At 64.0% G+C, this 12,907-nt stretch overlaps 3 protein-coding genes across 3 annotated transcripts; 1 reads left to right on the top strand and 2 right to left on the bottom strand.

Annotated features, from left to right (window-relative positions):
* The first annotated feature begins 55 nt into the window (after positions 1 to 55).
* Positions 56 to 8,043, top strand: CHLRE_13g586350v5 (uncharacterized protein). The gene is made up of 16 exons (XM_043069671.1): positions 56 to 314; positions 538 to 952; positions 1,119 to 1,296; positions 1,500 to 1,641; positions 1,907 to 1,982; positions 2,259 to 2,466; positions 2,680 to 2,783; positions 3,120 to 3,178; positions 3,296 to 3,485; positions 3,979 to 4,192; positions 4,488 to 4,618; positions 4,969 to 5,077; positions 5,446 to 5,538; positions 6,148 to 6,265; positions 6,775 to 6,865; positions 7,252 to 8,043. Exons 1-16 carry the CDS (start codon positions 183 to 185, stop codon positions 7,404 to 7,406), a joined length of 2,415 nt encoding a protein of 804 aa, XP_042917646.1. The 5' UTR covers positions 56 to 182; the 3' UTR covers positions 7,407 to 8,043.
* A 147-nt stretch (positions 8,044 to 8,190) lies between these two features.
* On the bottom strand, positions 8,191 to 9,954 carry CHLRE_13g586300v5 (uncharacterized protein). Its single transcript, XM_001693563.2, has 4 exons — positions 9,841 to 9,954; positions 9,449 to 9,585; positions 9,135 to 9,203; positions 8,191 to 8,874 (listed from the first exon to the last, which is right to left on the bottom strand). The coding sequence occupies exons 1-4, from the start codon at positions 9,875 to 9,877 to the stop codon at positions 8,791 to 8,793; spliced, it is 327 nt and encodes a 108-aa protein (XP_001693615.1). The 5' UTR covers positions 9,878 to 9,954; the 3' UTR covers positions 8,191 to 8,790.
* A 49-nt stretch (positions 9,955 to 10,003) lies between these two features.
* On the bottom strand, positions 10,004 to 12,825 carry CHLRE_13g586250v5 (uncharacterized protein). Its single transcript, XM_001693562.2, has 7 exons — positions 12,524 to 12,825; positions 12,339 to 12,406; positions 12,073 to 12,154; positions 11,728 to 11,771; positions 11,285 to 11,356; positions 10,728 to 10,913; positions 10,004 to 10,420 (listed from the first exon to the last, which is right to left on the bottom strand). The coding sequence occupies exons 2-7, from the start codon at positions 12,402 to 12,404 to the stop codon at positions 10,295 to 10,297; spliced, it is 576 nt and encodes a 191-aa protein (XP_001693614.2). The 5' UTR covers positions 12,405 to 12,406; positions 12,524 to 12,825; the 3' UTR covers positions 10,004 to 10,294.
* Positions 12,826 to 12,907: the final 82 nt, after the last annotated feature.

Genomic DNA, 12,907 nt, shown 5'->3' with positions numbered 1-12,907 from the left:
GCAAGCCCGAGGCAATCATAGCGATAGTTATTTTCTCCAGTCCCAAAACCCTATAGAAATTGAGATAGTTGCTTTGCTTGTGGCAAAGCGAGCCTTCTCAAACGAGCGACGTAACGCTTACAAGACTACCTTTATCATAATACACACACGCGCACACAACATCCCACAGTAGCAGTGTCGCCATGTTAGTGGCACCCCAAATGCAGCAGCAGCTGGGGGCGCCGATACAGGGCGGGCGTTTGGCGAGCTCGAGTGTTGCGGGGCATGCACAGGCTCGCGCAGCTGGCCACCGTCTTGCACAGGCCATGCAAACGGTGCGTTGCATATTCAAAGCTCGCATTGTTGTGATGCGCATTATTAGGTGCGTGCGCAGTGTACTTCACAGCGGGGCCAACTCTTCCTCCGACCACACGCCTTTTCCGCCCGTCAGGGTCAGGGCTCTCCCTCACCCCGTGCCCCCCTCACCCCACATTCCGTGCCCCTAATCCGTGCCATTGTTCAATCCGCGCCCCTGCCCAATCCGCACCATTGCCCCAGGCCGCGCACGCAGTGCCCAGCGCTGCCGCACGCCCCGCAGGCAGCCCGGCGCGCTGGGCGTGCCAGCCCGCCCCGCGCACCGCCTCCCGTGCCGTCCAAACCCTGGCCTCCAGCTCCTCCCCATCCCCCGCCGCCCCCGCAACCACCGTAACCCATACCAGCAGCCGCGACGTTTCGGAGCTCATGCGCGACCCCGCGTCCGCCCTAGCTCACAGCGCCGCTGGACCCGTTCTGGTCTGGTTCCGGAACGACCTGCGGTTGGACGACCACCCGGGGCTGACGGCAGCAGCCGCCGCCTGTCGTACTGGATCTGGATCCGGCTCCGGATCCGGGTCTGGGCGGGCGCTGCTGCCGCTTTACGTGCTGGATCCACAGCGGCTGTCGCACCTGGCGTACATGCCGGGCGGGCCGGAGGGTGAGTGGGAGGTCAAAGGAGAGGGAGGGAGGGAGGGGTGAGCTCGACATGGACCCTCATGGAGACCACCGGTAGGTAGGTGGCTTGTTAGGCAGCCAGGGAAGGAGTACTCGCCCTCTACCGCCCGCTCCCTTCACGCCCCCTCCCTCTCCCGCCCTGCCCACAGCCCTGTCCTCGGCGCTGCAGCGGCTGCGGTCCGAGCTGCGCGCCCTGGGCTCCGACCTGGTGGTGCGGCTGGGCGCCTGGGAGCAGCAGCTGCCGGAGGCGGCGGCGGCGGCGGCTAGTGGCGGCGGCGGCGGCGGCGGCGCGGCGGCGGTGGTGACGGAGGATGAGGTGGAGGTGCGGTGAGTGGTCGGGCGGCTGAGGGTGCGGGTCAGGGTGACACTGGGTTCGGCACCAGGGCAATGGCGCCACAGCCCTACACGCGGCGTGTGGCGAGCTAAATTTCTGCTTCAGGGGCGTCACAGGTACTTTCACGCCGAACAAATCCCACTCGCACAAGCAAATTCACAATACCGTCCCCGCCTGTCGCCCGGCGACGCTGCAGGTACCGGCAGCCGGCGCAGCGGGCGCTGGCGGCGCTGGGCCAGCAGGGCGGTCCTGCCCAGGCCGGCGGCCCGGTGGCGTTCAGCTGGACTGCGCCGCTGTGGCCGGCGGAGAGGTTCGACAACCGCTACCGGACGTGGCGGGTGAGAGGAGCAGGGCAAGAGAGGCAGGGGAGGCAGGAGAGAATGGAGGAGGGTTGTAGATATCCAAACTAAACAGAACCCAGTGCACTGGAATGCACTAGCTGATAGACGTTTAATGTCTGTGGACAGGACAGGCAGAGGGGTTAGTTCGTGGGCAAGGGGTGTCGGCGTGACCAAAGCGCAACTCCACGCGTCAAGCAGGCACCTGTTGGAATGCGCTAGCTGATGGCCGTGTGTGCGGTGCTGTGCATGTCTGTGGGGACAGGACAAGCGCGGTCCGCCTGCGGAGCCGCTGCCGCCGCCATCGGCGCTGCCGCCGCTGCCCTCGGGTGTTGAGCCAGGTGGATTGGGATGCCTGTCTGCCGCGGGATCCTTCCTTGCTGTTCCGCCTCTGTGTGCTTGCTGTTACCGGCTGCCTGGGCGTGCCTGCCTCCTGCGTTACGTCATTAGAGAGCACAAGGTCTCCTCTCTGAGTGTGATTGTTGGTGAGCCTCCGCGCTTCTCAGCGCAGCACAGCACAGCACAGGCGCGGCACAGCGCAGGCGCAGCCCTTCCCTACTTCGGTACTTTCCTAACCCCCAACTCCTCCGCCCTCCGCACTGCGGTTGACTCCGCAGGCGCCATCCCCACCGCCGATGAGCTGCGCACGCTGCTGACCGAGGCGGCTCTAGCGGCGCTAGCCGCCAATGGCGGCGGCGACGGCGGCGTGACGGCGGTGGCGCGCGCCGCCATTGACGCGGCGGCGGCCAGTGTGGACACACAGCTGGCGCGGCGGCTGGCGGCGGCGCCGGAGAGCCCCCTGCAGCTGCTGCGTATGTACCTGGGGTGAGCGATCACCTGACGGGGGCAGCGGCAGTGATGCGGGAGGAGTTGGGACTTGTGTGGTCATCGTGTTTGGGGAGTTGGGCCTTCGCTACGAGTCGCATGTGCCCCAGCGGGGGCCAGCGGGCGCCACCGGGCCCCGTGACGTAGGTTTCGCACGCTGTCTGAGCCATGTGATGGTGCTGCTGCCCGCCTTCCCGGACCTGCCGCCTGCAGCACCGCGCCGGCCGCCCCCGCGCAGCCCGCCTCCGCCTCTGTGTCCATCGATGAGGAGGTGGAGGCGCTGCGGCGGCCGGGCGTGGATGGCGCGCCCTTCACAGGTATGGCACGTGTGTGTATGTGTATGTGTATGTCTGTTCGTGTGTGTTTGCGCGTGTGCGTGTGCGTGTGTGTGACTGTGCGTGTGTGTGTGTGTCAAAAAAACAACAATGTGTGTGTGTGTGTGCGCGCGAAGTACGGCATCTGACAATTTGAGCAAACCTCCGATGATGATGCAGTTGACAGACTGGAGGCAGTTCACCGAGTGGCCTTCTTCAACACGATGCGCCGCCCCGGCTTACATGCCGCACTACGACAACGTTCTTTCTCACCGCTCTTGACCACCAATCCCTTCGTTTTTGCCCCTGCCGCGTCTCCCTCCGCCCACGCGCACACAGGGCTGTTCGGCACCGCCAAGGCGCTCGGCACCCTCAGCGTGCGGCGCGTGTTCAAAGAGGTGGGTGGTGTGACTGACGTCGGCGGTCATGAAGGAAGGAGGCGACAGCTGTTTTGCAATCCCTGATCCGCCCCTCGCCAGAAACGACACGCCCCACCCCATCCTTAAAACGCGCAGGCGTACGTGGCTGACGGGCGGCCGTACGGTTCTGTAGAGCCCCGCCGCCTGCGCTCTCCGGCGGCTGTGGCGGCGGCCGTGGGCGCCGAGGCGGCCGACTTCCACCGGGCTCTGGCGGTGCTGGACGACGCCCGCACAGTGGCCCCGGGGGTGGAGGTGCACTTCTGGCGCTGGCGTGGCGGCCTCACCGGTGCGTGCTGTGCTGTGCGTGCGTGCTGTGGTTGCGTGGCGCAGGAAATGGGTAGGGGGAGAGGGAGGGCGAGGGAGAGGGGGAAGGGGTAGGGAGGGGGGTGGGGCGCTGAGGCAGGCGGTAGGGGGGGGCGCGGTGTGCACGGTGTCGGGCCCTTACCCTTGCGATCAGACAGGCATACGCTGTCATCTGGTGTTCCATTCCTTGCGCTGCCTAAAACTATACACCCACACACGCACACACGCGCACACGCACAATACGGCTCACCGGAAGACACACACGCGCCGAACCATTCCCGTGTGCTTTCCCGCTGCACACTCCCGCATCCCCCTTATGGTAACAATTCCGTCTGCAGCCTTTAGTGCATCTTGTATCGCTTTTCCAACCATCTTTACGACGCCCCCCTATCTACAACCCCCCTTCCCTTCCTCAAATAACCGAGAATGTAACACCCCCCATTCCTTAACTAATCATGAATGTAACCCCCCCGCAGACTACTGTGTGGCCGAGCCCGCCGACCCGCTGCCGGGCGCGCCCGCCGTGCTGCTGGTGCACGGCTTCGGCGCCTTTGGCGACCAGTGGCGCGGCAACATGGCGGCGCTGGCGGCGGCGGGCTTCCGAGTGCTGGCGCCCACCTTCCCCGGCTTCGGCCGCAGCCAGAAGGCCGCGGTGCCGTACAGCCAGGACCTGTGGCGCGACTTCCTGCGGTGAGGGCGGGAGGGGAGGGGAGGCGGAGGCGGGTTTGGGTTTATTCGAAAATGAGGGCGGAGGGAGGTCGTCCGGAGGGCGGTGATGCAGGAGCTGGGGAGCGGGGGTTGGCGTGGGGGTTTGGGTAGCTCATCCCAAAATAGACCATCGCCTGTGGGGAAGCGGTGGCTTATCTTTGGGGAATTTCACCGAGCCCGTCAAATAGGACATCTACTGAACTTGCAAGTACCCGTTAATTCATCTGTGAACGGCTCGCCTTCTGTCCTGCCTCTCCCTCTTGCCGCCTGCCCGCAGCGACTTCACCCTGCAGGTGGCGGGCGGCCCGGTGGTTGTGGCGGGCAACTCCATCGGCGGCTTCATCAGCAGCAGCATGGCCGCAGACTACCCGGCCCTGGTCAAGGGGCTGGTGCTGCTCAACAGCGCGGGTGAGGGGTGGATGAGGGGAAAGTGGAGGACAGTTAGAGGGAATTGCTGAGGGATAGGGGAGGTGTAAGGGGACAGGGTGTATCGTTCGATTGTCATGGCGGGTGTTGATGACTGCTTCAGAACCTGGCCCTGCCCTGGACCAGCACCTGGCTCCGTAACTCCTACCTCGCGGCTGTGCCCGGCCCCACTCGCACGGCGCTTGTGGCCGCCGGATGATCGCCACTCGCCCGGCCCTCGTCTGCAAGCGACACCAAAATTACACACACACACACACACACACACATAGTACGCACACGCACACAAACAGTGTGACACACACACACACACACACACACACACAATCCCACAGGCCCGGTGGACGCCTCGTTCAACATCGAGGCCTGGAGGGCGGCGGTGGCGGCGGGCCGCAAGGCGCCGCCGGCCCTGGTGGTGTCCGCCATCAGCTCAGCGCTGTTCTGGTGAGGCGGCCCGTGTTGTGAACAGGGAGGTTGTGACGGGCACCCGGGGGTAATGTCGCACACATACAATTTCACACACATAAACACAGCTCGGTAACGGCGTAGGGTATTTGTTTGTAACTGCGCACGCGTGTTTGGCGGCTTTGTTCCGTTTGTTTTGTGTTTAACACACAAACACAAACACACACATTACATAGGTCTCACGTACACCCATACGACCTCGTGCCCCTGGCCACCACCGCACACACAGCCCTTCGCTGCTCTCACGCGCCCTCCTGCCCACTCACCACCGTCCCCCCGCCAAACACGCCTTAAACAATCATGCATGGGACCCCCACTCCCGTGCTCTCCCCCCTGCTTCCGCCCAGGTACCTGGAGCGCACGGTGCCCTCCACGCTCAAGTGGCTGTACCCCACCAACCCCGCCAAGGCCGACGAGTGGCTGGCCGCCGAGATCCTCAGGTGGGGCACACAGGCGGCAGGAGCTGGTACGGGTGCGGCAGGAGGGCATAGGGGGGGGGAGAGAGTCCCGCGCCCGCTTGTGCATGATGACACTGTGTCTCCCTTTAGGAGGTTGTGAGAGCCCGGGGGAGGTGTTCGCCATTTTCAATAACCTTAGCGCCATGCGCCTGCTGCGTGCCCTGTCGGGGAGAGCGGGGGAGGCGCGCGGGAGAGTTGGGTTTCGTGCACCGTGTGGCACCCCGCTGCAGCACGGCACGCTCACAAACGGATTAAAGTGCCCAGCCGGCGCCTGCATCCAACGCTCGCGTCCATGCCAGCAAGCGACATGCCAGCACTCCTGCCCCATCGCCTCCCTCCTTCCTTTCCTGCATACCGCATCCCCTCCCGACCTCCCGGTGTACTTCAGCGCTGCATTTACTACCCACCGCCCCCACTCGGGCATATGCGACCCACCATCCCCAACCCCACGCGGGCATTCAACCCCTTTTCCCACCGTTTATATTTGGGCTGAAATGAACTCCCCCACCCCCGCAAGATGGTCTACCGTCTACCACTTAACTAATCATGAATGTAACCCCCGCCCACATCCACCCCTACCCCTCCACACAGGGCTGCTGGTGACAGCGGCGCGGTGGATGTGTTCAAGGCGGTGTTCTACCTGCCGCCGCCGCGCGCGCTCAACTGGCTGGTGAAGGACGCATACGCGGGGCCGGCCATGGTGCTACAGGTGAGGGGGCATGCTGGGGGGTGCAGGGGGGGAGGGTGTAAATGCTACAGCCCCAACTAAACCGGAGCAAGCCACACTAGCGGAGCACAGGCAGAGGCTCATGGCAAGCGATAATAATTATGGGAGGGGGCGTCGGCGTCTTGGAGAAGAAGGGCGAGCGGCGCCAGCGATAAATGTCGCCGCCCGGGCTCGGTCGCGACTCGCGAGCAAACAAGGGGGGGTGGGGGGTGGGTGCAGGGGGTGCTGAAGGGCTGATTGACCGGTGTGATGGCACGCCCTGCTGCACTGCCGCGGACTGGCACTGCTGTGTGTTTTGCATGCGTTACTTTGCGGATTGGCCTGAAACACCTGATGGCTAACTGCCATCGCACACATGGCCTGGAGCCGTGCTTGGATCAGAAGTTGATTGGTGCGCTACCTCATTGCGCCCCAGCTCGCCACTTGGCACGCGCCGCCCCGCACCTTGCAACCCGAACCTCCACCCCGCCCCCCGCCCCCTCACCCCGCAGGGCGCGCTGGACCCGCTGAACGACGCCAAGTCGCGGGCGCGGGAGATGGGCCAGCTGTGCCCCAACGTGCAGGTGGTGCTGCTGCAGGCAGGCAAGTGCGGGAGCGGGAGCGGGAGGGGGAGCGGGAGCGGGAGCGGGAGCGGGAGCGGGAGCGGGAGCGGGAGCGGGAGCGGGAGCGGGAGCGGGAGCGGGAGCGGGAGCGGAAGCGGGAGCGGGAGCGACGAGTGCGTGGACTGTGGCGAGTTGTCGCGATGGCGGCTTGCAGCCGGCAATGCACGCACGCCCCCGCACGACCGCACTTCAGACAAACCTCCTGTCCATGTCTCGGCGCCCTTGCACCCTTCAACCCACCTGAGGCCTGTTCTGCCTCCACTGCCCCATCTTCCAACAACGCCATCCCTCTGCCCTGTGGCACGTACCGTCAACGCGCATTTCACCGAGCCCCACTCGCCCCTGCCCTGCTTCCCTCCCCCTCAGGCCACTGCCCGCACGACGAGGTGCCGGACCAGGTGAACGCGGCGCTGCTGGGCTTCATCCGCGACACAGTGCTGCCGGCCATGGGGCGGGAGGCGGGGGCGGCGGGGGCAGGGGTGGGGGGCTCCAAGCTGGTGGGCGCCAAGAGCTCGCCGTGAGGCAGGCAGGCGGCCTGGCGTTTGTTCGTGTGTCTTTGTGTGTGTGAATGTGTTTGTGTTTGTGTCTCAGCGTGGCCAAAAGAGGGGGCAGCTGCCGACCATGGGGCTCGAGGCAGGGGCGGCAGGAGTGGCGTGGGCGGTGGGCTGCTGGGCGGCATTGAATGATGGATGATGGCGGAAGCGGGCGCGGGCGCGCGGCAGTCTGTGTGGGGTGGTGGCTTGGTGCTGCGCTGTATACCGTACTGTATGACTCACTGGCGGGTCATAGGACGCGTGGTGACTGGTGAGGGTAGGAACTGATGCCATGAGAGGCGCGCGCACGGCGTTAGTACGGTACTTGATTTAAGTGACGTGCCATCGAGAGAAATCGTATTCTCTCATCGCCAACGGCACGGGGGGCGCTGCATCCGGGATACAACGAGCGTGCAATGCGTGGGGCAGCACGCGGCATGCTGGTTGATCCACGTGTTTTGTGTGTGTGTGTGTGATGGGACAGGGTTGACTGGTTGAGGCAGGTTGGCGAGGTCACGTAGGGTGCAGCTGACGCCCATACCCCAAGCAGACAGCAAACAGTTTGCAGCGGCACAGCAGAAGTGCATGGCTGGTCGAACGCCGGAGTTACTGTACCGACAAGTTGCTGGCTGGCTGGAAGTTTGCTGATGCGCATTCCTCACGCTCCGGGCGCCCGGCCAGGCGATAGCACCACACAGACACACCGCAACGCCACACTCGCTCGCGATGCAGAGCCGCAGCGCACCTGCAGGAAGATGACCATCCACGTGTTTGTGTACACGAAACTATTTACAGGGTGTCGCTCTCATCACAAGAGGCCACCGTCCACAAACGCTGATTTCCACCAACGCGGATCGCACGCACCACCGACTCGCGGTGCCCACACGGCACCACGCATGACGTCAACGCAACATCAAGCCAGCAAAACCAAGGAGAAATAAACGAAGAGGATAACAGCCAGAGATGCAACCAAAAGCACAGGCGCAAGCCCGAACACCCACACGGTGTGCTTTAGCAGCGTCTGCATGCATCCCTCAGGTGTCCCCAGGCCGTCCTTCGCAGTGCAACAGGGCCAGCCGCTTGAAAGTTACACTACCATCAAATCAAGAACACGCGAGCTTTTGCAGCTGTCTGATTCGACCTCGACAACTTCACCAACAACATGAGCACCCCGCGCGCACCAAGGCACGTGACACCTTATTTATTTCCAGCCCTCCTGTTTGCCGCCCGCCATTCACCGCCACCGCTGTAATCCGCTCCATGGCGGCTGCGCCTCAGGCATGCAACTTGGCAGTTGCTCCACGGCTCCCTCCTGCCTTGCAAAATCCTCTCGTTCTTGCAACTCGGGGGAGGACATCGAAAGCCAAATGCTTTACTTGTAGTCCAGCAGCTCAACATCGAACACCAGGGTAGCCGAGGGAGGGATCACGCCGGGGATGCCGCGGGGGCCATAGGCCTGTGCAGCAAGGGGTGCGGGGAAAGGCAGTCAAACAGAGGCAACCCCAGCAACCACAGCGGCGCACGCCAGTACTGCCGATTACCATACGTTCATACCCCCAGCCCTCATGTGCAACAGGCGGGAGCAGGCGCTCCTGCTGCCCCTGCCCCTGTTGCCCCTAACCGGCCCTAAAGCAGCCCGCGCCCCGCTCTTGTTGACTACAGGTAGTCCTTCCCAGCACTAAGGCAATGCCCGACCTCTGCTAGCCCAACACTCACGAAGTCGTGGCTGATGGTCAGGGTGGCGCGCTGGCCCTTGGACATCTGGGCCACGCCCTCATCCCAGCCCTGAAACAACAAGAGGGGCGGTCAACGGCGTAGCGTGAGGGTAGGTAGGCAGGTTGTTGTGCAGGTTTCCCGCGGTGTGCCGTAAACGGCGCTGCGCATGCGGTACACGTGCCGGCGGTGACAGTGCCTGCCGCCCCCCAAGTGCTTACCGCCCCCCCCCACTCTCCTCCTTCGTCACTGTGTCCCAACGTGCTTTCGACTATCGGACGGCCATGCAAAGCTGCGAACCAAGTTGCTCATCTCACCTTGATCACCTCGCCCATGCCCAGGCGGAAAGAGAAGGGCTCGCCACGGTCGCGGGAGCTGTCGAACTTCTTGCCGTCGGTCAGGGTGCCCGTGTAGTGCACAAACACGGTCTGGCCAGTCTTGGGGAAGCTCACGCCTGTATACCGAAGAAGGCAGCGCGTTGAAAGGACTGGCAAGGCACTGTGCAGGGTCAAGCAGCGGCCGCATGTGCATCCCCGGCAGCACGCTGCAAACGAGTCGACGCTAAGGAAGGCTTGGTCAGCTCAAGCTGCCCATCCGATACGTGGCGCGTGCATGATGCCCCAGCAATACTCTGGAGCAAAGCCGACCCAGTCGCCTCATTTCGCCCAGTGATCTGCCACCCGCGTCCCTGCTTCGGAAGCGTCCTTACCATCGCCAGGGCGAGTAGTCGCGACGTCGACACCCATGGTGATTTGAGGAGAAAATGAAAACGGGAGGGGTGAGAACGATGCAAGATGTGGGACACAACAGGACCCGACGGGATATAGTCAGTATGCACACAACAGTGTTGCTTGGCCGTATTACAGCTGTGGGCTGCACGGCGGGATTGCGCGGGCGCGACCGATTCGCATGATGCGCACAAGAATTCTCTTCCACGCAGGGTGCCAACCGCGTCGAACGACGTCTCTTCATGTGCATTAAGAAAACATTGTTACCAACATGCCTGTGAATGGGACGTCGGCACGCCCTCTTCGTGGTGCTGGACGTGAACTCTCGCCCCCCTGCTCCGGGACCACAGCGCCGAGACTCCCCGCCAAACGGCGTGCCATCGCAAAGCACCCCTCCAAACCCCCAATACCATCTCGGCAACTATTGCGACTTCCTTAAGCAGCCCCGCCCTTTCTCCGCAGCTCCGCCACCAGCTGTCCGACCTGCCGCCGCGTGTCCGCCAGGTCAACGCCCGTGTCCAGCACGAAGTCCGCCTGCTGGCGCTTCTCCTCGTCAGGCACCTGCGTTGCATGGATGTGAGTGCCTTTGTATGCATGTTATGTGTGCGTGTGTGTGTGTTGTGTGCGCGTGCGTTGATCAAGGACTTCGATACATACACGCCTACACTGGCCTTAATACCTCCTCCCCTTCCACCCTCCCACCAGCACCCGTACCCGGGCCCCTGGTACGGTACAACCCCCCACCTCCAACCCCCAAAGCCACGTCATCACTACCGCCCGCCTCAATCCCAACCTCCCATTCCTAATCCCAGTCCCCCAACCAACGCCCATTCCAATCCCATTCCTGATTTGCAGCTCCCATGCCCACCTGCCGCGACAGAATGGCTGCCAGCTTCTCCTCGCTCATGCCTGGCCGCGCCAGCACGCGCGCTCGCTGCAGCTCCGCCGCGGCGCTGACCACCGCCACCGCGTCGCAGCCGTGTCGGCTGGGCCCTCCCGTCTCGTACAGCAGCGGGATGTCCAGTACCGCCAGGGCCTGGCCGGAGGCACGGACCTGTGCAGCCGGAGGGGGGCAGACGCGATATCACACCAGGGGGCGCGAGAGGCGCGGACAGTGTTTTGCTCTTCCGAGGAAGCCGAGAAACCCAGAAAGAAGGACTGAGCTGGAACCAAAACATTGGTCCTATGCCGCATGTCAGGCCTTGCTGCCCGCTGCCACAGCAGCCCCTCAAAATCTCTACTCACGCACCTAGGCTCCGACGCCCCTTCCCCACTATGCCGCCATGCGCCCGCTGTTTCACTCCCTCCCCTTCCTGGCTACGCCCTCACTTCTTAAACAATCATGAATGTAACCCAGCACGTTGTTTCCTTCCTTCCTTGTGTGTCCTCTTTCACACCCGGCGCGCACGCACATCACGCACGCACCTGCTGCAAGAAGGCCGCCCGGTCCGCCGCCACCAGCGGGTGCACCAGCCCCTCCAGCCGCCTCATAGCGGACTGGCCAACAGAGGGAGGGGGGGTGTCAGGAGGATGGATGGGAGGGGAGGGCGGGAGGGAGGAGAGGAGGGGAGGAGGAAGATAGGAGGGAGGGATAGGAGGGAGGGAGGGAAGACAGGCGGGAGGGAGGGAGCGAGGGACGAAGGGACGGCGCGGGTGTGGGGTAAGGAGCGTTGCGGCGCGGAGGCTGACGCGGGGAGCAGGCCAGCCTCATACACCTGGTGTGATGTGTCCATGGCCGGCGGCTGGAACCAGCTGGAAGCTATGCCGGTCGCCAGGGCGCACCGGTCCGCGGCTCCGCGCGTCCCACACACATCCGTACACCCCACATGCGCCCTGGCTGCTCCGCCCCCAGGCTGCAGCACGCTCACCTCATTCCCCACCACATACTTGCTCAGCGCGGCCCGGTCGATGGCTGCGGACGTGGCGGGGGCGGCCAAGGTAAGGATGGGGCAGGATGGGGTCTGCTGGTTGGGCAATCGGGTGTGACAGGTGTTGAGCCCTCATGCCCGTTCCGCGCCGAAGCCGTGTTACCTGGGTCCCACCCCTCCCCCCTCCGCCCCAGTTCGAGCGCCCGCAAGCCGCACCACGAGCCCGGGCTGCCCGGCCCGTCACGTCGGAGGTCACAACACTGCTGTGTCCCGACCACATCGCCGTGCTGAGACACAAAACTTCGAACGCTGCATGCGGCCGGGGATGGCTGCTGGGCTGCCCACCTCCTGCCACCGCCACGCCGGGGAACTCGGCCTCCACCAGCGGCACCGCCGCCCCGCCCGCCGAGTACAGCTTGTGCACCGTCTGGAAGACACAGGAAGCCGGCAGATTGTCATGAGGCGACGCGGTAGCAACGACCCGTGTTGTAAGGGGTTGCAACTGGCCTGGCGGTGCCGCCCTGCAGGCTGCGTGGCCCGCCAGCAACGCAGGCTGGGGACGCTCCATGCGGGATGGTAGCAGCTAAGCCGCATCCTTACCGCACCCTTACCGCATCAGCATCCCACACCGGCACGCCCTCCTCCTTGAGCATATTTGACACTGTGCTCTTGCCCATGCCTGGCCAGGCATAGCAACAGAAGCGGGCGGGGTCAGGTGACAGGCGTGGCAGGTGCCCTGCCCTGGCATAGCACCAAGGAGGCCCCAGCAGAAGGTCCAGCAACGTGTTTCGCTCACCTATAGAGCCCGTGAGCCCGAGCACGAATGTTTCCGGGGCCTGCGTGGCACCCGAGTCAGGCATGGCCATCGTGTGCCGTGCCACGCGCCGGGCGGCTTGCCCAAGCTTCCTCCTTGCGCAACAATCTACGCGTGAGGAATATACAGCTACTGGCGTGAGGTGGATGCCATGGCAGTGGGCCCCAGCGCCTTTAGCGTGACGGGAAAATCGGCAAGGGTGGCGTGCGATGGCAGAGGCGAGTTGGGAGCGAGGCCCCGTCACTGCAGGGCAAGAAGGAGATGGGTGCATGTGTGTTGTTTTGATATATGTTGTGTTATTATGAAAGCAGGCAATTGCTTACTTGGAGCGCTGCATGGGTTGACCAACTCCAGTTGCTAGGGGTG

Source organism: Chlamydomonas reinhardtii, chromosome 13 (genome assembly GCF_000002595.2).
Source record: "Chlamydomonas reinhardtii strain CC-503 cw92 mt+ chromosome 13, whole genome shotgun sequence".
In the NCBI taxonomy this organism is placed as follows: Eukaryota; Viridiplantae; Chlorophyta; class Chlorophyceae; order Chlamydomonadales; family Chlamydomonadaceae; genus Chlamydomonas; species Chlamydomonas reinhardtii.
The sequence above is the reverse complement of the archived record's forward strand: the minus strand, read 5'-3'. Positions and strand labels throughout refer to the sequence as shown.

Excerpts from the sequence above, each read along its gene's own strand:
- CHLRE_13g586350v5 (XM_043069671.1), top strand. The coding sequence starts at position 183 with ATGTTAGTGGCACCCCAAATGCAGCAGCAGCTGGGGGCGCCGATACAG. Across the intron at positions 2,784-3,119 it reads GGATGGCGCGCCCTTCACAG|GGCTGTTCGGCACCGCCAAG; the intron begins GTATGGCACGTG and ends ACGCGCACACAG. Across the intron at positions 5,078-5,445 it reads ATCAGCTCAGCGCTGTTCTG|GTACCTGGAGCGCACGGTGC; the intron begins GTGAGGCGGCCC and ends GCTTCCGCCCAG.
- CHLRE_13g586300v5 (XM_001693563.2), bottom strand. The coding sequence starts at position 9,877 with ATGGGTGTCGACGTCGCGACTACTCGCCCTGGCGATG. Across the intron at positions 9,586-9,840 it reads GACTACTCGCCCTGGCGATG|GCGTGAGCTTCCCCAAGACT; the intron begins GTAAGGACGCTT and ends TTCGGTATACAG. Across the intron at positions 8,875-9,134 it reads TGACCATCAGCCACGACTTC|GCCTATGGCCCCCGCGGCAT; the intron begins GTGAGTGTTGGG and ends CTTGCTGCACAG.
- CHLRE_13g586250v5 (XM_001693562.2), bottom strand. The coding sequence starts at position 12,404 with ATGGGCAAGAGCACAGTGTCAAATATGCTCAAGGAGGAGGGCGTGCCG. Across the intron at positions 11,357-11,727 it reads AGTATGTGGTGGGGAATGAG|TCCGCTATGAGGCGGCTGGA; the intron begins GTGAGCGTGCTG and ends TCTGTTGGCCAG. Across the intron at positions 10,914-11,284 it reads GGGCGGCCTTCTTGCAGCAG|GTCCGTGCCTCCGGCCAGGC; the intron begins GTGCGTGCGTGA and ends CCGGCTGCACAG.